Source organism: Zea mays, chromosome 2 (genome assembly GCF_902167145.1).
Source record: "Zea mays cultivar B73 chromosome 2, Zm-B73-REFERENCE-NAM-5.0, whole genome shotgun sequence".
In the NCBI taxonomy this organism is placed as follows: Eukaryota; Viridiplantae; Streptophyta; class Magnoliopsida; order Poales; family Poaceae; genus Zea; species Zea mays.
Window position 1 is genome coordinate 177,016,606 of NC_050097.1, and position 22,925 is coordinate 177,039,530.

The 22,925-nt window shown below is 43.6% G+C and overlaps 2 protein-coding genes and 1 long non-coding RNA gene across 3 annotated transcripts; 1 reads left to right on the forward strand and 2 right to left on the reverse strand.

Moving 5' to 3' along the window:
- Positions 1–214: 214 nt before the first annotated feature.
- LOC103647343 (uncharacterized) lies at positions 215–3,970 on the reverse strand. Its single transcript, XM_008671884.4, has 5 exons — positions 3,379–3,970; positions 2,986–3,076; positions 2,175–2,292; positions 1,894–2,097; positions 215–626 (listed from the first exon to the last, which is right to left on the reverse strand). Exons 3-5 carry the CDS (start codon positions 2,202–2,204, stop codon positions 351–353), a joined length of 510 nt encoding a protein of 169 aa, XP_008670106.1. The 5' UTR covers positions 2,205–2,292; positions 2,986–3,076; positions 3,379–3,970; the 3' UTR covers positions 215–350.
- A 513-nt stretch (positions 3,971–4,483) lies between these two features.
- LOC103647344 (uncharacterized) lies at positions 4,484–5,972 on the reverse strand. Its single transcript, XR_562774.3, has 2 exons — positions 5,464–5,972; positions 4,484–4,705 (listed from the first exon to the last, which is right to left on the reverse strand). It is a non-coding gene; the product is annotated as an uncharacterized lncRNA (long non-coding RNA).
- A 7,621-nt stretch (positions 5,973–13,593) lies between these two features.
- LOC103649108 (uncharacterized) lies at positions 13,594–21,073 on the forward strand. The gene is made up of 2 exons (XM_020548473.3): positions 13,594–14,315; positions 20,801–21,073. Exons 1-2 carry the CDS (start codon positions 13,691–13,693, stop codon positions 20,803–20,805), a joined length of 630 nt encoding a protein of 209 aa, XP_020404062.1. The 5' UTR covers positions 13,594–13,690; the 3' UTR covers positions 20,806–21,073.
- Positions 21,074–22,925: the final 1,852 nt, after the last annotated feature.

Below are 22,925 nucleotides of genomic sequence, written 5' to 3' on the forward strand. Positions count from 1 at the left end.
ATAATGCGGCCACAAAATTAGACAAGGAAAATCATAAAGATTCCAATCTCTTCCGTGCAGCAGCAATTTGGGACTAAGTTGACAGGACAAAAGGCAAGTAATCAGAAGTGTAAGGAAACCAGAAAATTAGCATTCAGGGTCAGAGAATCAACTGCATGTTTAAGTATAGCACATCAGGCTTCTGTCATCTTGAACCCTCTGGTGCTAGTTGATCTTGAACTAATTTAAGCTTCTTTGAAAGGGAAAAGGGAGAGATTGTCAACAAAAATCAAGCATTATGTACTAACATAAAGAAAGCTTTATCTTTGCCAATTCATCATATGGCAAGTTTTTCATGTCTAATCTATCATTTAGTTTTCATCAAGAACTTCTGCCAATCTGGTCGCTAGTTTACCATTCTGTCCAGTAAGTACATCAGTTTCAGCAACGATCTTTTTGGAATTACTTGTAGGTTGAGTTCTCTTGATATCAAAATCATCTGTCACAACAATATCTCTAGGTTTCTCATCTGTGGTAGTAATTACAGCATAGGCAGTTGTCGCAGAAGCGACGGCGACAACTGCAACTGGTGACTGAAGAAGACGAGATTGAACTAAATGTCTTGCTTTGTGTTTCAAAGCAAAGATCTGCAACAAAATGCTCCTTCTGTTAGATAGTTAAGCATGTCTTTAACATCATAAACAGATAACTGAAAGAAACTAAGTCACTCGAGTAACCAACATATAGGAAGGCAATCACAGAAAAATGAATCTAATATATTAAGTTCAACATATGAATCATTTAAAAAACAACAATAGCAGAATGCTCATTCTGTCAGATAGTTAAGCATGTCTTTTAACACCAGGAATAGATACTGAAAGAAACTTAGGCACTCAAGCCGCCAACATATATGAAGACACTCCCAGAAAAATGGATCTAATATCTAAAGTTCACCATATTAATCATTTTAGAAAAAACTAATATGACTAAATATCATTCACTTGAACTGAACACCTTGTTGTTGTAGTTCCCGTTGTAACTGGCAAAGGTAATTAGAACCTTTTCATCATCATCTATGATTGAGCAAAGGGTGGGACACTTTATAAAGCATCAAATAAGCAGAAGTCAAAAGATAGCACTAAAAGTGTGTAGGTAGGTCACAATTTAGTCCTACATCACCACTTTTTGCAAAGATCAAGATCTAAGGAACATGAATGTGTTTCCTAAAGGCATATTTGATTGTTGACCCAAAAATAAACAACATGCTGTCATTTATTTAGGCTAATGTGGAGACAAAAAGAATTGCAAACGAAAGTTATGACAGTCAATGTGTTGTAGATATTTGGGAGGACAACTGGGTCTGTATATGGGTTTGCATATGAAACAAATTCAAGCTCCACGAATTCAAATCTGCTAGGAGAAGTATCTTCAAAACAACTAAGATACTGAGATTAAAATCAAAGCGTTATACTACCTCCGTTCTCGAATATTTGCCGCCCGCTAGTTCATTTTTGAACTAAACGGCAACAAATAAAAAGAACGGAGGGAGTACCATTTATTAAATCAATTAACTTCAGTTTTATCATTTTTCTGAGATGAGCATTTTGAAGAATTTTTAGGGCGCAATCCTGGGTGAAGTCGATCTATCTTTAAATCAAAATGTTTGGCATTTTATACAAAAACAGAAAGCACTATCTTTAAATCAAAATGTTTGGTAGTCTTATACAAAAACAGAAAGCACATATTGTGATACAAGTTTAGTTTGGATGACAATCATATTCTCGTTATGTCGATTGTCGAGCAATAATAATACAACAAAGAATTTCATGAGTTATAAATTTATAAGTTCGCAATCAACAATAAGATTAGATGTACTTTATGACAGTTTAAAAATAGTTGAAGCCAACTGGTTACCTCCCAGACAATAATAGTACCCTTTTTTGCTGATCCATCATTTTTGAGTGTTCGATCCAATGTTGTATCTTGATGACTGAGGGCATAGGAACATTCTTCACTGCACTCAGTCTTTGAAAGGAGTGTGCACTGTTGCACTTCTCTGAATATGTAGACAATTTTTTGCGGCCTAATTATGGTGTAATAAATTTCCAACCTATGTTCCTGCAAACATAGAAAAATACTCACAACCAAATCTCGAGGATGAAGTTGCCAGCATTCTAATAGAATCAAAAATATACCTGGGAATCACGGAAAGTGGCCTCATCCATTGTTAGATTAGATGCCACATCTCCAACAATCTTGCATCTCTCATCATATTTTGTAGAAAGGGATTGGACTTGAATATAGAATCGATAGCTGTGAGTTCATATAAAACAGCATTAGAACAAAAAGTGGCCACTCTTACATGCCATCGTATGCCATCGTACAAGGGGCTTCATAGGACATAATCAAACTATAACACAAATTATAATGCTCAAAAGTCTTTTAGCTTCTACTAAGTAATATATGACATGTTTCCACTAAAGATGACCCCATGAGATCTATAGACTTGTAATAATTCCAGGAGCATGTAACAATAGACAACCTGTACAAACAATGTGCTTGACATATCACAAAACGTAACGATGTAAAAACACAGTTCAATATGATGAGGCCTGAGATATAGAGATTAAGTTTTGTTGCCCTTTTCTGCTTCTGCAAGCACTTCAAAAACGATAAGCATCTTTTCTATGAACCATATGGTTATAATGGAAATTTGTTGTATTGCGGCATATATAGAAGCTATTTTGTGCTTCTATCGTATAATATAATTAGGCTGATAATAACATATCAAAAGAAAACATTTTGTTATAGAGATTTAGCAAAAATGAGTTTAGAATACAGATTAAGTTAGAAAGAGAAAGCATCAGTAATTATAGTGCTGTGAATAGTTTGAGCCAACAACAGTTGTTACAATCGAAGTAGACAGTATAGTGTTTTCAAAAAATACAGCAGGGAGACATATTTAGGAAACTATAGTTTATAGTAGCTTCTTTTCATATAACATACCTTTTTTCTTTCTGTGCTTATAGCTTCCTAGCGTTCTTATCCTTTATTGCAACGTTGTCAAATGAAAACATTTTGCGCCTCTGCTGTTGGCCTCGAAGACACAAAAACATGCATTAAAACTACCACTGCAATTAGAATGGAGATGGAAGACACTGATTGGTAAAGTGTCACATTACAAGAATATCTACCAACAAACAATCAGTTCAAATTTAAAACTTCAACATCTAAGTGAGTCAGCCCATCTAGTTCACTACCATATCTGAGACATTAACCATCTAAGCACAGGTGCGAATAACATCTGACATAATGAATCCAAACCTAGCCAATTTACCCTATCGAGTAGAGGTGTAGATGAATCACAAACAAATGCAAGGGTAGTCACTAACTCAATACCTTCTTCATATTCGCCCCCGAGAACTCCCACATGGCCGACTTGTTCTCCGGCGAATCAAGGTGCTGCAAGATTAGGCAAACACAGGTGTAGCGGATCTGAGGAGTGCTCACATACTTAATAGCTGTGGAGAAGGGCCTGGTGCTAGAGTCAAAGCCCCTAAAGGCGATGATGGAGTAGCCTACTGCAGCGATCTGTAAGTGAAACTTTCCACAAAGGAGATCGAACGATTATTTTTGGGAAATGGTGGGGGTAGGGTTTGGGCAGAGAAGAGGTCCGACCGGAGACGAATCGAGCGAGAGTTCAATGGCTTTTGATGCGATGTAAGGCTGAGGTGGCATCGAGGTGCGAGGCGCACGACCGTTGGCAGCATGGTGGCGTGATCGGCTGGGGATGTGACCAGATGTGGACCTCGGCGGTGATTTGGGGGAGGAGGCAAAAGGTGTGGTGGCCGCGGCGCAGACGAGCATGTCATCCTCATGGTCGTCGGAGCTGCAGATGTCATGGAGGAAGGTCGTGCCCCACGGCGAGGTGGGCTGGTGGAGCAAGTCGAGCACGGACGATGACTGTGAGGTGGGGAGTTAAGAACGGCGTGAACTGTGGGGTATGGGAGCCGGACACGAGCTAGCTCAAAGCTCAGTCTAAGGATGAGTTCGCGTCCGTCAGTCTGTGAGCCGGAGCGCGTCGTACCCGTGAAGCCCGGAGAGTGCTCCAAACCGGATGAAGTTTTAATAAAGTAGACTAGAAAAGGCAGCGCCCTATCGGGCGCTATACTTGTCGCCTCCCTCTTATGTTTGAAGCAATTCTTAAGCAATATCATCAATAACACTGCAATTGCAAATTGTGGATAAATCCAGACATCCAGCTCAATAGCACGCACATGATTCCATTTAAAACAACAACAAACCAAAGAGGAACGAAATCAAACAATTTGAAATAAATTACAAAATATTATGCCATCGTATATGTGCAAATGGCTAATTTGATCAACAAAAATAATACTCGATTTTTTAAAAAAACAAAAAATACGAAATTGGTAGCATATAAGTGAGTCATGGAATAAAATGCATTTCTGGGTTACCAAAAGACTTTAGCCACACAAATAAGTAGAGCACAGTTTGCAGCCGTGCGATGTAGCAAAAGGTTTAACAACGGGCAGTTGATATATACAAAAGAGTAGGTTTTTCTTCTGCCACTACACATTACAAGTTGCTAAGGATGAACATCCGGGGAGGAAAGGTAACAAGCACGATTTTAAGTGAGATGCATTCACGTTGGCCGCCAGCATATCAAAAGCGTGATAAGCGTAGCATCCTGATCAAAGTTAACCTGAAATACAATTGGACAATATTACCAAAAGAATACACAGAGTAAAAAACTATACAAAATACTGATAAAACTATATTAATAAAGATGAGACATGCAAACTATGAAATTTGAATTGATTAGTTACTAAGGCAAATAAATTGTTCATTTGTTCAACCATAATGTTCATCATTGTGATACACATTTGTTAGAACAGTACCATAGATCATAAACTCAAAGGTCAATCATCACAGGACAAAAAATATTCATGTTTAAAATATGCCATGTAAGCCAACTTAAAATACAATTGAGCATCATGTCTTGAAGTCCATATATCCAGTCTACTCATAAGTTTTCTTTTTAGAGAGACGTTAGTTTCCAACCACCCAACAATCTTCACAATCCAAAACAATCAAAAATTCACATCCATGTGCTCATGAGTCACATATATGATTTTTAAGAATTAGACATAAACCAAAATGTGAAGCACTACCATCACATGTTTTCAGTATTAACAAATGTGTTGTGGTGTAATTCAAATACTTATCTACCAGCAAATAAGGTATACTAACAATGTACATTCACCTGTGAAATATGGAATTGCTTTTTATTACTGTGATTAGGAAGAAGCCAACACTGAACCAAAAAATTAATAGAACATGTACAATTTTGAAGGGCTATTTTGAAACAACATTTTTTTTGCAAAAAAAGAGAACGAAATAGTAGTGGGCATCATAGTTCACAGTACATAACTGTTTTGATATGAGATAAAAGACATGTACCTTGGCAGGTTTGTGTAGGCAAATCGTTAGCGATGTTGCATACAAAAGTATGTACCACATCTCCCCCATCCAACTAACATATACGACAACTTGAGAAAAGTAGAAATAGATGATAACCCTGAATTACACATGGCTGCAACTGTGAAGGCAAAAGTTCCACGTTCCTACACCAGCACCTAATTATCTTTCTCATCACTGAAAAGAGAGCAGACACAATTGTAGTCAAACAGAAAGATGCATATATGTTTGATATATCAAATTATAAAAAAATGGAAAACCTCGACCCCCAACTTGAGAGCTTACAATACATGTAAAGTATAGACAAGACGAATTCAGTGCCATTAGCTACGGCTAGAAATAGTCTATGCATAGTCCAAAAGTGCCTTCTAAGCTTGATCTAAGGTAAATAACATGTCCAGTTGAGTACTGGCATGTGACTTTACACTGGTGCTCTCTTTTCTAAATTTATTATTATTATTATATCTCACTTTAAGATGTCCATTTTTTGTGCCTTCTCACTTTAACATGTGACTTTACACAGGGTTTGTCCTTGGCTCTTATTAATTGTCATTGCGTAGCATACTCGTACTGGGAATTGCCTTCTCTGGAGTGTGAACGGCCATTTTACATCAGTAGTATTAAGGGTTATTCTTGGTATTAAAACCGCAGCACCCACATTAGAGCCTGTGAGAGCAATACATCTCAATATACGTTGTCCAGGCTCGGTAACGAGTAGTCGTGTACCATTGCAGAGGCCCATGCTTTGATTAAGGTTTCTCAACAACATAATTATGACACCCTTTTTCAGCATAAGCTCGTGAGATGGGAAATTGTTTGCATTAATCGAATTTAAGAATTCAGTAGGATAGAGCACATCGAAATCTGGTATTCTTTCTGATGACTTTGATATAGTATCACAACTAAGGTAGCGCACGATTTCCCCAGGCACAAGCGAAACAACGTAGTTATTAATATCATCGGTTTCCCCTGCATCGGGAGAACTCTATTACCTGCGCAAATATATATATTTGAAAGCAGCAACGCAATTCCGGTCGGCGTGTGCCGACAAGTCGACTAAATAATGTAACACAATTAAGGCGACATACCGCGTGCGCTTGCAAGGCGCCTGCGTCGTCTTGTTTCATACGAACAGGCAACACGTGCATACGAAGCATCAGCCATGGGCACACCACAACATGTACCACGTGACACACACACCTAGCACTTGTAGAACATGAATAGCGCGCACGTGAACTGTAATAGAGAGACCCCCACATAAAAAAACATGTACCATACGCTTTTCAAAAAAACGTAAGGAAATTGAATGAATGGTTAATTGTATCATATACATACTAAAACATATAGCAAACTTAGTCAAACAATTAGCCACATACGCATAAAATTCACGAAGCAAGAACATGTAAAAAACGCCAAGTAACAAACCCTAGAAAATACGCGAGAATACAATTCAAAATCTATTTACAAAATATTTAGACCATACCAAAAACTACAAAACTCTAAACAGGCTGGGCAACAGGCAGCGAACCTAAATCAGAGGCTACCACCCAGCACCTAACTGCACATAAGAATAAAAAAACTGAATTTCCTGAAACATCCAAGTGTGAAGCCAACGAAATGTGATCAACATGTGGATAAGGGAGTTCACTTAATTAAAAATAGTTATGTGAAGGTACCCAAAAGAAGCCACACATGGGATTTGAGTTCAATACACTTCACAGTTTTGACTGCACCATTTCAAGGAAAACACAATAATGCACCGGAACGATAGAAGCACAACACCAACACACCCTATGTGCAGCGTGTAGAACAACATAAACAAAAATACTATGCCACTGAAAACAAGTATATCACTGACATAATCTGAGCGCAGTGTGTAGCAAGAGAACTCACAGTCGTGTACAAACCACGAGGGAGAAGCGGAAAAGCACAGCAAGGAACTAACCTCCCAAAAGGAATCAGCGACGAGCAGCCTTCTGTGAACTCCGTCAAAAGCTATCTGCTCAGGAAGGAACAAAGGCATCAAATCAATGTGATGGTATAACACTGCATGCAACGAATAAGATTTAGTTTTCCATAAGCAACGAGCCGATTCTTTTTAGTTCATATTTGTCGCAGCATATAGGTTCATTCAACTTCTAAAAGTAACTGATGTGTACAACAACTTGGACACTGGCAGCCAAGATGAGAAATGGTGGGAGGTAACATGCTCATTACCCACCACTATGGGCTAATATACACACACCTACAGGTGATGTCAAGTAATCAGACTGTGTGTCCATTTTTAGGGAGTGGACCATTAATATAATGCCACCGTGTTTTTGTTAATCCTATTTATTGCAGTCTCCCTTTGCTAAAATCACTGGACATGTCTTTCAATCAAATAAACACCCTGCCCGAAGAGATTGGCCTGGCTACTACTTTAGTCAAGTAAGCTTATATGTATTTTTTTTGTAATTCAGTTAATTTACTTTGTGTTGTTACACAGTTTCACATTCTTTTAGCGAACAGGAGTATCTTCCAGCCATCTTTCCTTCCCTCTAGTTGAGATCTCCATACTCGCATAACCTTTTTTTACTGCTCCACAGTTAATTTACTTTGTCTTGTTACACAGTTTCACATTCTTTTAGCGAACAGGAGTATCTTCCAGCCATCTTTCCTTCCCTCTAGTTGAGATCTCCATAGTGTGCGTAACCTTTTTTTACTGCTCCACCTTGTTTGTGTCATAACTCAAATATTGGCCTGATCTCCTGAAGATCATATTAAATTATAATTTCCATCCACCATAACTGTTCTATATACAATGGCTTTTTGTATATAGAAAATATTTAATATAGTTGAAGGGTTACAAATAATTTTGGATGATTCAGTATTTTTTGTTCGTTTCATCAATCAATGGTCTTACTCGAGTGAAGTTCCCCATTTCCATTTTTGGGACGTACTAACACAATAAGAGCTAAATGAGCAGTTCCCCTTAATGTTCATTCGACCGTGCACTTTCTTTCTTCCTATTCTTTTTGTTTATTTAGCAATTTGCACCTGCTTCAATTGGATATGTGGACGCCCTTGCTCTGTCTTCTCCCTTTACTTTTATTTTTTGCAGCTTTTTCTTGATACAGATGTTGTTTCATAGCTAATTTCCTTTTAAATTATTATGCCATTAGGCTGGGGAACTGCGAGACTGTGAAATGTAATTGAAGGCCCAGATAACAGCCCTCATGGACAAGAGCAAGGAATTGAGCAAAGAACAGGAAGAGTCTGGAAAGACAGGACCGCTAAACAGAGTATGTAACTTATTCATATCAGTGACTTACTTATGCATTGTCCTAGATATCATTTGTTTGTTTTTGATAGCCAATATACTACATTGTTAGATCAACCTCACCACATACGTAGCTGAACTGCAAGCCCCCAGTTTGTACATAGTGATTTCTTTTTGCCTTGAAATGTATAAGGGATTCCCCTGGCACTGCTGATCCCTGCAAAGTTGCCTTCCTACGTAAAGGCGACAGTGTTGTTATTACCCAGTTCTACACAAAATTAGAGGAGAAACATAAAGCTTTAGAAGTAGAGAAGGACGAGGCTGAGGCCAGGAAAAAGGTAAGAAGAACTTGCTTCTGAATTCTGATATCTCTCTTGGAAGCAACCAACTGTAGGTCAGGTCACCTGAGTTTTCTATATTCTTCTTTTAATCAATTTTGTATCTTCTGTTCGGGAAGCACATAAGAATTGTGTAGCTCAGCCATCCTGCAGGCGAGAACTTAAAAACAGACCAAAAGAAGAGGATTACTTCTATGCTAACCCCCACGAATGCCTAGCCAATTCAACCTTGTGCAGCTAAACTGAGTTTCTGGTTTCTTTAAAGTAATCTATATGGAAAGCACTATTACTTATCTGTCTTTAACTAATCTTATAATGTTCATTATTTGGGCAGGAAGACCATGACGTTGCTTTAAAACAACTAAGGAAGTCGTTGGTGATTAGAGCAAAACCCATGCCATGCTTCTATCAAGAAGGGCCGCTACCAAATGCTGAACTGAAGAAGGTAATTCCAGTTTCATGTTTCTAATTCTGAACAAGTGTAGCTGTGAGCCTGTGACTTTTATCAATTTTTGCAAGCAGAAGGAAAAAAGCAGGATTTCAGTAGTCATTTAAACATAATCAGGTATTTCTTGTTCTGTTCATTATATATCTATTATTCACATATGAAAAATCTTAAGGTGGTTCAAGTCAGAACAGTCCAAAAAATTCCAGTGGCCACTCTTTCATCATCAAAATTTGTGCTGATTGACTGTGTCTACCTGTGTTCTTGTTCTGTTCATTATATATCTATTATTCACATATGAAAAATCTTAAGGTGGTTCAAGTCAGAGCAGTCCAAAAAATTCCAGTGGCCACTCTTTCATCATCAAAATTTGTGCTGATTGACTGTGTCTACCTGTGCCTTTCCTTTATTAAGTGCCTGCGATAGTTTCTTTTTCTTCTAGTCCTGTCTATATGGAAAGCACTATTACCTATTTGTCATTAACTAATCTTATAATGTTCATTATTTGGGTAGGAAGAGCATGACGTTGCTTTAAAACAACTAAGGAAGTCGTTGGTGATTAGAGCAAAACCCATGCCAAGCTTCTATCAAGAAGGGCCGCTACCAAATGCTGAACTGAAGAAGGTAATTCCAGTTTCATGTTTCTAATTCTGAACAAGTGTAGCTGTGAGCCTGTGACTTTTATCAATTTTTGCAAGCACAAGGAAAAAAAAGCAGGATTTCAGTAGTCATTTAAACAGAATCAGGTATTTCTTGTTCTGTTCATTATATATCTATTATTCACATATGAAAAATCTTAAGGTGGTTCAAGTCAGAACAGTCCAAAAAATTCCAGTGGCCACTCTTTCATCATCAAAATTTTTGACTGGTAAGCCTGGGGACACAGATGCTGAAGCGAAGTTGAACCCTGGGGTGTCTACCTTGTCAAATTCACAACACGTGCATTTAAACAGAATCAGGTATTTCTTGTTCTGTTCATTATATATCTATTATTCACATATGAAAAATCTTAAGGTGGTTCAAGTCAGAACAGTCCAAAAAATTCCAGTGGCCACTCTTTCATCATCAAAATTTTTGACTGGTAAGCCTGGGGACACAGATGCTGGAGCGAAGTTGAACCCTGGGGTGTCTACCTTGTCAAATTCACAACACGTGCAACCAACAAATGTTACTACCAATTTGAAGGACCAGCCCTGCAAATCAACTGGTGGGACTGGTCCTAAACTGCTGACTGTAAAATAGGATAAAACCAGCAGTTGAAGCCAATCACCGAATAACAGGCAGTCAATATCCAGTGAGGCATCGAAGGATGCAAGAAGTTCAACTGATGCTTCTTGTGGTGCTAGTAAAACTAAAATTTGCTGGCAGAATAACCTATGGCAAGGTCAAGCTTTGCAGACATCGAGAACACTAAGAAGAAGATTAAGACCAGAGGTCTGTAGGCGAGCAAACCTGGATGCGCGGAGGGATGTCAGAAGACCTCGCCGAACGCCATCAGCGGCAAAGCGAGGGAGCCGTAAGGACGGTGTTTGGCGAGAACCTCGAAAGAAAGAGAGCAGGACTGAGGACGACGGTAGATGTGGTCTCTAAAAAGCGAGGAGAGGACGGGCGTGTAGGAGAAGCACTTAGTAAAATGGGAGAAGTACTGACCAAGAACACGGACGACGCCCATGCCGCGGCTCTGTTGAACTGTGGACGACGTGCGCAGCTGTGAGGCGACGGTATCGACGGGCCGCATCCTCTACTCGCTGCAGCTGCGCGTGGGTCCACGCGGAGCCGCTCCCCACCACAGCAGCGGTAGTTTAATCTGCGCAGTGGGTGAAGACAGCGGTACTCCCGTGCGTCCCCCGACGGCACTGTGAACGAAGCAGAGGGGGCCCCATCTACAGACCGCGACCACCGGCCTCACCGGAGGGATGGCCACGCCCATGCTCCGCGCGACGAGACAACTCTGCCACTGGTCAGATCCGAAGGCGGAGCGCAGACGCGGGGCGACGGGTTGCTCGCTGCAGCTACAAGTGGGTCTGCGCGGAGCGGAGCCCACCGCAGCTCGCGACGGTCGGCCTCACCGGAGGGGCGGCGACGCCCCTGGTCCGCGCACTGTGAACGAAGCGGAGGGCCCCATCTGCAGACCGCGACCGCCGACCTCACCGCCACGCCCCTGCTCCGCGCGACGAGACAGCTCTAGCACTGGTCAGATCCGAAGGCGGGGTGCAGACGCGGGGCGACGGGTTGCTCGCTGCAGGATCCGCGCGGAGCGGAGCCCAGCACAGCTCGCGACAGTCGGCCTCACCGGAGGGGCGGCCACGCCACTGCTCCGCGCGACTCGGCTGCCGCAGCACCCATCAGATCCGGAGGCTGCTGACGTGGGGCACTTGGCTGTGGTGAAGCGCGACACATCGGCGAAGCAGATGGAGAGGACAGCGTGGCTGGACGAAGCATCATGTCCGCGAGGAGAGAGAACACCCATCACGCGCGGAGCGAGAAGCGACCCGTGAGTCGTATGGACGTGTCGCACAGACATTTTGCAAAGAAACGTAAAACGCGGAGGGCGCGTGAAAACGCTTCAGGTTTTAAGGAACCTGATGTGAAGGAAGCTTTCGCGACGGCTAACACAGACTATAGAAAATAAATCAATTTTAGGTGGTCCCTGATAAGACCATCTCCAACAACCATATGATTACCCAAAACACTATATACTACACTACTTTTAGAGTAGTATTTGATATAGAAGATGAGATGAGAGACACAATGAGTAAATTGTTAGAGATAATCTAAATAAAGACTTTCTTTTTGGCGGCCAAGAGTTAACCATGAAAAATAAGTTGACGAGGAGGCCATCGAAAATAAGCGTCGTATAAAGGTACAGACATCCACGCCTCTGCATCACTACTCCACCTTGCGCAGCGCTGTCGCCGCGCCCCGCTCTGAATCTCTGTGGCCTAAACATCTTTATCTTTATATTGCACGAATTTTTATCGTCGTGCATCATGCCCGAAACACGTAGATATAATTTCCTCCACCACATCTCGTCTAACAACCAATTGGATAAGACAAGCATTATCTATTGCCGGTGTAACCGTAAACCCTAAAACTGAGCTAAGAGTTCGGGTATTCCTTTTATGTCTTTTATAAGGGATAATACTAAGAAGTTGAGTAAACATAAAATAGGAATACCTTCAATCTAGTAGAACAAGTTATTCTCCGCAAGAAATTTAAAGAATGCCCTTAAATATATTCAAGATAAAGTGACTCTTGGTAAAAAAAGAAAACATCGTTTTTCCCTAAACAAGTAAGGTAATGAATATTTATTTAATTTTTTTCTCTTACTTGGGATTTGATCACACACTCAAGAGTAATAATTCTTTCGAAATTTAATACGGGTGTATAACATGCTTTGAACCTTTAACTAAACAATGAAAATAATTAAGATATATATATATATATAAGTCTATAAAAATATGTACTTTTCCTTCATGTTTCTATTCTATTTTTTGCATTTATATTAGAATTTAAAACCCATATTCAAATCTGAATTTTGAAGATGGGAATAAAAATAGAAAAGAAAACAGAAATAAAAGAAAAACTTAACTGTTGTCGCTTGGGCCGAAATGCGATCTGGTAGGCCCATCTCCGCGAGCTCTCTTCCACGCGGCCCACTACCCAGCCACTGCCTGCACGATTTTCGCATGGAGTCACTTGCGCATGGGGCCCATCCGTCGTCGCCTCCACGCAGGTCTCTGGCGCTAGCCTCCACCGGATTACCGTGCAATTGAAGCTGCTGACTGGTGGGACCCTGTCAGCCCCCGTACTCAGGATACCAGTGAGCACGAGCAAGACATGCAGAAGGGGCGAGCGCCAAGGAAGATGGGTCGCCGTGCCAGGAGGCCCAGCGTTCGCTTTGCCGGCCCAGAGTGGCGTAGTTAACTGTAACGTTCTTATATGCTGTAAGGGGAGAGAGTTGGACTTGTCATGTAAGAAACATCTATCTGAATACCCTAATCTATCTCGGGGGAAGGTTCCCAATTCCTCTGTATCCCTCTCTTCCTCTTCTCCAGTTTGTGTGCGTATCCCTGTTAGCAGACTGGTTGCTAACAACTGGTATCAAAGGTCCCACGATCGCTGAGCCTGGAGCCAGTGCACCACTACACGAGAGGAGCACGGATGGCAGGGGTGGCGGATCCGAGCATCGCCACCGCGTTGGAAGAACAGTCCAAGTCGTTGAAAGCTCAGGCCAAATCGCTCGACTCCACCCAAAAAATCCTGCAGCGCATCTGCGACCGCTTCGACGCCCAGGATGCGCGCTACCGCGTCCTGGAAGCATCCGTGGCCAGCCAGGCGGCGGATCTGGCGGCACTCCGCGCCGGGGAAGGCGACGCCGTGTCCAACCTGCGGGCGGATCTGGAGCATCAAGTGGCGTCGCGGGTGACGGAGATCGAGTCCTCCGTGTGGGACCGCGTCGACGCCATCGCCGCGGACGCCAGCACCCGGGTGGCGGCGCTGGAGAACGTCCACGCGGTGTTCGAAAGCTGGCGGCCCAGGATCGAGAACTCCGTTGACTCGTTGCGCGCCGAACTCTCCAAGGTCGCCAAGCTGCTCGAGCGCGGGGCGATGACGGAGTCAGAAGCCTCGCCGGGCATCCTTGGTGTCCATCAAGCGGCGGCGGGGCGCCAGCCGGCATCCGCGACGAACGCCGCAGGCCCTAATGGGCACCGCGCTGCACAACCGGCACGGGAGGTGGGTGTTGGGTATGTCTACGCCCATACCCAACACCAACTCCCGGACAATGGTACGCCCAGTGATCCCTACGCCCAGTTCATTCCACATACTCATGCGCTTGGGGAAAACAGGGTCCATAATCACTACACTCCTTACCACACCGAGGGTACTGTTGGTGACCATTTACCCACTCCTTCCTCCCTGGGTCACCTGCCCAAGCTCAACTTCCCTCCATTCGACGGAGACAACCCCAAATTATGGCAGGCTAGGTGTGTCGACTACTTTTACATGTATGCTGTCCACCCTAGTGTATGGATTACTGTTTCTACCATGACCTTTTCTGGCCCCGCAGCGCGGTGGTTACAATCTGTTAAACCCACACTGTTCTCTATGTCTTGGGAGCAGTTCTGTCAACTTCTTCTGGACCGCTTTGGCAAACAAGAGCACGAAATTCTTATCCGTAGGTTATTCCACATCAAGCAAACCACCACTGTCACTGCATACATTGATCAGTTTGCCCAATTGCTAGACCAACTCCGTGCCTATCAGACTATCACAGACCCCTATATTATACTATGAAATTTCTTGATGGCTTGAAAGATGACATTAAGTCTGTTGTAATGATTCAACGCCCCAAAGATTTGGATACTGCCTTCGTTCTCGCTCAATTGCAGGAGGAGGTGGGGGATACGACCAAGAAGAAGGAGTTACGCAAGTGGGATCTGTCTTCGCCATTTAGACCTTATTCCAAGGGCCCCATGCCCCTGCCACTGCCACCAAACAAGCTATCGTCGTCACCAGCAGCTGTCAATGATAAGTTGGGGCTGGTTCCTGCCAAGCAGCATTCAACAACTGACGAACGATTGTCCAACCTGTATGCTTATCGCAAGGCTCAGGGACTCTGTTACAAATGTGGGTTGTCTTATTCCAGAGGTCACAAGTGCCCAGATGTTGTGCAACTACATTTGGTCGAGGAACTGTGGCAACAGTTGGATCTGGGTGACTCCGATGATCAACAGGTCGCTGACGAAGCTGAGCTCCACAACCTTCTGCTTTCTCAGTCTGCTGCAGGCCTAAAAGTCTCTTCCAAGACGATGAAGTTCAGAGGTTCTATACAGGGTCTGGAATTATTAATCCTACTGGATTCAGGCAGTTCACATACCTTTCTGAGTGCTTCAGTGGCAGCCCAACTTATGGGTTGCTCGCCGGTCGATGTCCCAATGCCGGTACAGGTGGCCAATGGTCATAACTTGCTCTGTTCTTCTGAATTACGGGAGACAGTATGGTTCCTCAACGAGTATCAGTTCCAGTCTACACTGAAAATTTTACCACTGACCACGTACGATATGGTGGTCGACATGGATTGGTTGGAGTTGCATAGTCCTATGTCTGTTCACTGGTTGGATAAGTGGCTTACTATTCCCTACCGAGGGTCCATAATCAAGCTCTTGGGACTTCAAGCAAGTTCATCACAGTGTGCTGTCATGGAGCTTTGCCACATTGCCACTCTACCAGACAAAGACAATCAGCTCGTTCAAGATTTACCTGAAGCATTGCAACACCTTATTGCTCGTTTCTCCCATGTGTTTGCTCTGCTGCAAGGACTTCCACCCGCAAGAGACTGTGATCACCACATTCCTCTTCTGCCAGGCGTCCGACCTGTACAAATCAGACCATACCGATACGCCCCAGCCCTCAAAACTGAAATAGAAAAACAGGTAGCTGAGATGCTCCAATCTGGTATTATTGAACGCAGCAAAAGTGATTTTTCCAGCTCAGTGATCCTAGTGAGGAAGAAGGATAACACATACCGGTTCTGCGTCGATTACAGGCACCTTAATGCTATCACGGCAAAGACAAAATTCCCAGTTCCCATCATAGATGAATTTCTGGATGAATTGCATGGGGCAGCGTGGTTCTCCACCTTAGACCTCCGAGCCGGTTTCCACCAAATTCGGCTTGCCCCGGAAGACCAACACAAGTCAGCGTTCCAAACCCATCATGGACACTTTGAGTTCAGGGTGATGGCCTTTGGTCTGTCTGGAGCTCCAGCTACCTTCCAAGGCGCAATGAACCGAACCTTGGGTCCACTACTGCGTTCATGTGTGCTTGTGTTCTTCGACGACATCCTCGTATATAGTCCTACTTGGGAGGATCATCTTCACCACCTGGAACAAGTCCTGCAGTTGTTGTCCACAGACCAGTGGCAAGTGAAGCTCTCCAAGTGTTCATTCGCCAAGCAACAAATCCATTATTTGGGCCACGTCATATCCAACAGGGGTGTGGCCACCGACCCCTCTAAGGTTGCTGCTGTCACCACTTGGCCCCAACCCACTGATTGCAAACAATTACGCGGCTTCCTGGGACTTGCTGGTTACTACCGTAAGTTTGTACGACATTTTGGAGTCATCGCCAAAACACTTACCGGCCTTCTCAAGAAGAACACGCCGTTTGTCTGGACGGGAGAACACGAGCAATCCTTTCAGGCACTGAAAACTGCTTTGTCCACGGCACCGGTTCTCGCTCTCCCAGATTTTTCCAAACAGTTTGCTATCGAGACTGACGCTTCTGGCAAGGGCATAGGTGCAGTTCTTACACAGGAAGGACATCCTCTTGCGTTCGTCAGTAAGGCACTCAGCACCAAGACTCAAGGCCTCTCAACTTACGAAAAGGAATACCTTGCAGTTCTATTGGCAGTGAACCAGTGGAGACCTTATCTTCAACACTCGGAATTCATTATTTTCTCGGACCAACGCAGTCTATCGCACCTGTCCGAACAACGGCTCCATACCCCTTGGCAGCAGCGCGTCTTCACCAAGCTGCTCGGTCTTCAGTACAGAATTGTGTACAAAAAAGGGGTAGATAACGGTGCAGCAGATGCATTGTCTCGCCGCCCCCAAGAAGGTCTCGAAGTATTCCATGTGTCGGCTGCTAGTCCACAATGGCTGTCCAAGGTGGTTCAGGGTTACAGTCAGGACAACAAGGCCCAGTCTTTGCTAACTGAATTGTCACTCCACCCAACGACTGAGGGACCCTACTCGCTGCATCAAGGATTGATCCGCTACAAGGGTCGTGTCTGGCTGGGCAACAATTTGTCTCTCCAGCAGCAGGCCCTGTCTGCCCTCCACGATAGTGCTCTAGGCGGTCATTCAGGTTTTCCGGTCACATATCGCCGCGTCAAGCAGTTGTTTTCCTGGCCTGGTCTCAAGAAAACAGTAAAGGACTATGTGACCTCATGCTCCATTTGCCAGCAGGCCAAGTCAGATAGAGCCAAGTATCCTGGCCTTCTCCAACCCTTACCAGTACCGGAACACGCCTGGCAGGTAGTTTCCTTGGATTTCATTGAGGGTCTTCCGCGTTCTGGTAATGCTGATTGTATTCTAGCGGTGGTGGATACCTTCAGTAAATATGCCCACTTTATTGGCTTGCTCCATCCGTTCACAGCTCTTAAAGTGGCACAAATCTTCATCGCTCACGTGTACAAATTGCACGGGTTGCCCAAGGCGCTTGTGTCAGACAGAGAAAGGATTTTTACAAGTACTCTCTGGCAGGAACTGTTTCGCCTTTCAGACACACAACTCCAAATGAGCACAGCATATCATCCTCAAAGTGATGGACAAACCGAGAGGGTCAACCAATGTCTTGAAACATTTCTCCGCAGTTTTGTTCATTCCTGTCCGAACAAGTGGAGCGCCTGGTTACCACAGGCTGAATTCTGGTACAATACCTGCCCTCATTCTTCCTTGGGCATGTCTCCATTTGAGGTACTGTATGGGCGGGCGCCTCGTCACCTGGGAATACTTCCTGCAGATGCGATCACCAGCTCTGACCTGTCCGAATGGCTGTCTCAACGCGAGGTAATCCTACGCGTCATCAAGCACAACCTGTTGAGGGCCAAGCAACGCATGAAACATCAAGCTGACAAGGGCCGTTCAGAGCGAGAATTTGCAGTGGGCGACCTCGTGTTCGTCAAGCTACAGCCGTATGTGCAAGGATCGGTTGCGCCTCGTGCTTGCCATAAACTCAGCTTCAAGTTCTTTGGTCCCTTTGAGATCCTGCAGCGTGTGGGTCCAGTCGCTTATAAGCTGAAGCTCCCAGAAGATTCAAATATTCATCCTGTATTCCATGTTTCTCAATTGAAAAAGTACATCAGTCCTTCAACACCAGTTAGTGCTCATGTCCCTACAACAGACCTGACTCTGCAATTTCCAGCGCAGATTCTAGACCGTCGCTCTGTCTCTAGAGGGGGATCTTCAGTGGCACAGGTGCTGGTCCGTTGGTCTGGCATGGACACATCTATGGCGTCCTGGGAAGATGAAGCCCCGATGAGGATGAAGTTTCCGGCCGCGGCCGCTTGGGGGCAAGCGCCGTTTTAAGGAGGGGGGATGTCAGCCCCCGTACTCAGGATACCAGTGAGCACGAGCAAGACATGCAGAAGGGGCGAGCGCCAAGGAAGATGGGCCGCCGCGCCAGGAGGCCCAGCGTTCGCTTTGCCGGCCCAGAGTGGCGTAGTTAACTGTAACGTTCTTATATGCTGTAAGGGGAGAGAGTTAGACTTGTCATGTAAGAAACATCTATCTGAATACCCTAATCTATCTCGGGGGAAGGTTCCCAATTCCTCCGTATCCCTCTCTTCCTCTTCTCCAGTTCGTGTGCGTATCCCTGTTAGCAGACTGGTTGCTAACAGACCCCAACACCCAGAACCCTCCTCCACTCAGCTTGCCAGGCGCGATGAAATCGCAACAACCACCGTCGTCTTCCTCCTGTGAAGTCGCATGCATCAATGGAATTTGTTGGTGAAGATCGCGCCTGCAACTATCTGACCGAGAATCTCGGGCCTGGGAAGGGATAAATAAACCGGCCGCCCCCTTGCTCTGCCACCTAAACGCGGCGCCGTCAGCCATGCCTCTCTGCTCTGGCTCTAGCTCTCTGGCAGTACTCCCTCTCCTCATCACCTGTAGCAGATCGCGTGAGGGTACACCTGAAGCTCCTGTGCATACCATCCCCTCCCGCTGTGACGCTCGCCCCTCCTGTGTTCGGTACTTGGCCATCGGGTCCGCTGAGTGCCGCTGCCGTCGAAGTTCATCGTCGCCGCCGTTTTGGCTCTCGGTGTGTGGCACGCGATCCTCACCATCGCGTGTGGGTTCCTCTCGGCGTGTGGCTATTGCGGGTCGCCTGGGCACGCCAGGCATGAGCACGGTCTCACCTTTGGAGATCGAAGTCATTGGAGCTGGGGAATTTCTCCTAGGGGTGTTCGTGATGTGGAGCCGTCGCGCGGGCGGAGTGCTTCCCTACTGCTTTAAATCTCCGGTAATAATGCCTCTCTCGAGTTATGCATTGCCTGCGCCTAGTTTTTCTCGCCCAGTAGTGACCGATGGGGAGCTCGGCCTCGATGGGTGTTTCTCGTCGATGCCGCCGTCGTGGTCTGCGTGGCCACCAGTCCCGCGCCGCCGTCTGGTGGGGTTGTGAGGTAGAAGAAGGCTGCTAGCCGTCGGATCTGTGATCTGCGATGGAGATGGGTGTGTGCCGATGCGTGCTTGGCGACGTGGATCCGGTATTGGGCGGTCCAGATTAGAAGTAGAAAAACTCTTCGGGCTGATGGATTCGCGTCCGTAGATGGGAGATCGTGCGTCCACCAGTGCACCTCCCATTCGCATAGCAGGGTTATAATCCTGATCGTTAGATTCTAATCTGACGGACAGACATCCTAGATACCCCTTCGGTCGGATTCTTTCGCATTTAAGTCCCTGTAAAACATGGAAACCAACCCGCAATCCTATCAGTGGGATTCTGAGTCTTAGAACGTTTTGCGCAGTGGACCCTGAACTTTCTAATTATAGCAGCGCAGTCCGGTCAGAGAATAAACTATGGAAATTCGTTTAGAAAATGACTATTAGTGCAAAATTAATTCTATAAACTTATTTAATTCCTAGAATATTCATATTAAGTCCAAATCGATCCATTCCAGTTTCTGTAATTTTGTAATCTTATTGTTAATCACCTAGTACCACTGTTTTCACATGAAAGTCAAATTAAAAATTTATATCTTATTTAATCTTATACAAAACACATAAAATCATTAGAAATTCATAACTTGAAATCTATGATTATGATTTGATCCATTCAAGCCGCATTAGTCTCGTACAAGTATTTACTACGCAGTAACAACATTTATTATACCATGTCTCATTCTTTTATAACTAGACTTTTATTTAACTTATGTTGGTTAGTCTCGTTAAACTGCTTATCATTATAATATACTAGAATATGATCTATGGTCAATTCATAACTTAGATTAAAGTTGAGGTAATTATTTATAGAATAATCTCTCATATAATTTATATTAACCAATTGATAATATAGTTTAATATTTTAATCACACAGATCTTCTATAAGATCATAACCCTTTAATTGTAACTCCGATCTTAGTAGTTCTTGATCCCACGATCTCGTAGTGACGCGTAGATCGTTATTATGCAGTATGTTCTTATGCTTGATGTGATGTTAATTTTGTCTATATCCTGTTTGTTTGTAACTTTGTATTGCTACGACTAGCGTGAGGTCACGAGGATCTGAAGAATCATCCTAGTAACTGGAAGTCTGTAATCTCAAGTGTCAGGCAAGTTGTGCCCTTGATCCACTTTTGTTACCCAGTAATATTCTTTATTATCACCATTCAATGCATAGGTTTAATTTTGATGAGACTCAATATGTCACCCTAGTCTGTTTATCCTTTTTACCTTGTTACCCCTGAATCAATTGGGTAGTTTTTGCTATTGCTTTATATGATTTTGGGATTAATATTTCATTATATTCATGTTCCAATTATTTTGTTATGTTATTTATGTTCATGTCAAGATCATTAATTTTAATTGGAACATGGAGCTTAACTTGAGAAACACGTGACACCACAAGGGTGGAATGGGACGCCCTTGGTAGACTAATTAGGAAAGCTAGTGGAAGACTACCTTACCCGAAAGGGGCAAGAGCAGTAGGGGAGTTGCATGCAAGGAGGTTCTCGGGTTGATTTTGCTGCGATGGTGTCACACCCGGGTTTCGGGGGCACTAAGACCCGGGCGTGAACATAATCACCAGGTGTGCTGGGACCAAGTCTCACACATATGATGAATCATGGCATAGGATCGAATGTCACATCATTACTATATAATCGGAGTTTTGTACAAAATAAATAAATAATTACATTATATGGAGACAACGGTCCAGCAACCCAAAGTTGACTGGGAGACGACGGCCTAGACCTCTCACGAACTCGTCACAGCATCCTCCAAGCGCCTCATCCTGCGGTACCTGTTCTTGACTTGTGGGGGGGTGTGAGACAGCAAGAGTGAGCTCACATACGTTCATCGCTCAACAAGTTGTGGGGAATAATGTGCATGAACTCGCCAAAGGTGGGAGCTCATGTGAAGTGTAAGGCTTACCAAAGAGGATGATTAGAGCTGAGCATTGCTTTTAAGGTTGGTCAAAATTTTATTAGCAGTTACTAAGTATAAGTAAACACCAACCCAATTAAGTAGTAGAACAAAAGTAACAACATCACCTGCGATGCAATGCATATGACAAATTGAATTTAGTTTCATAAATTAATCATCAGAGAGTCCTGAGCTGCTCATGACCGTGAGCTCGGCTAGTATACCAGTTTTACACTCTGCAGAGGTTGTACCCTTTACCCACAAGTCGTGTATCCCATGTCGCCAGGGTTAGCTAGACCCTTAGACACTACCGAGCTGAATGGCTAGGGATCCACTACGAGGCCTTTACAAAGTTCCACTAGCTTCCGAAAACCCGCTACAGTTTATGGGAAGAGCACTTGCAAGAATCCCCCGTCTGACCGCCATCGCAGCAAAATCAACCCGAGAACCTCCTTGCATGCAATCCCCTACTGCCCTTGCCCCTTTCAGGTAAGGTAGTCTTCCACTAGCTTTCCTAGTTAGTTGGCCAAGGGCGTCCATTAAACCCTTGTGGTGGCACGTGTTTCTCAAGTTAAGCTCCATGTTCCAATTAACATTTAATGATCTTGACATGAACATAAATAAAATAACAACATAATTGGAACATATATATAATGAAATATTATCCCAAAACCATGTAAAGAAATAGCAAAACTACCCAAGTGATTCAGGGATAACAAGGTAAAGAGATAAACAATCTAGGGTGACCTATCGGGTCCCATCAAAATTAAACCTATGCATGGTAGATGATTATAAAGAACATTATTGGGTAACAAAAGTGGTCAAGGGCACAACTTGCCTTCAATGAGCTCCTGCTCAGCTACTTCTATCTGCTGGTCACCAGGATCCTCAGTCACATGCTCTTCTACTCGCATCAATACAAAATACATAGTATATAGAGAAAATTTAACATCACACCAAATATGTAAACAAATTACATAATAAAAATCTACACATTAAAATAAAACCCTAGGAATAAGAATCATAATTTTTGGAGTTATAGATTTTAAATTATGAATTTCCAAAGGTTTTATGTGCTTAATATATGATTGAGTGAGAAATTAGTTTTACTAATGTTTTCATGTAAAAACAGAGGCTCTAAGTGATAAACAATAATATTACAAAATTTTAGGAACTGGAATGGATCGATTTGAAGTTCATTTGAATTTTCTATGAATTATACAAATTCTATGATTTTTTATATTAAAACT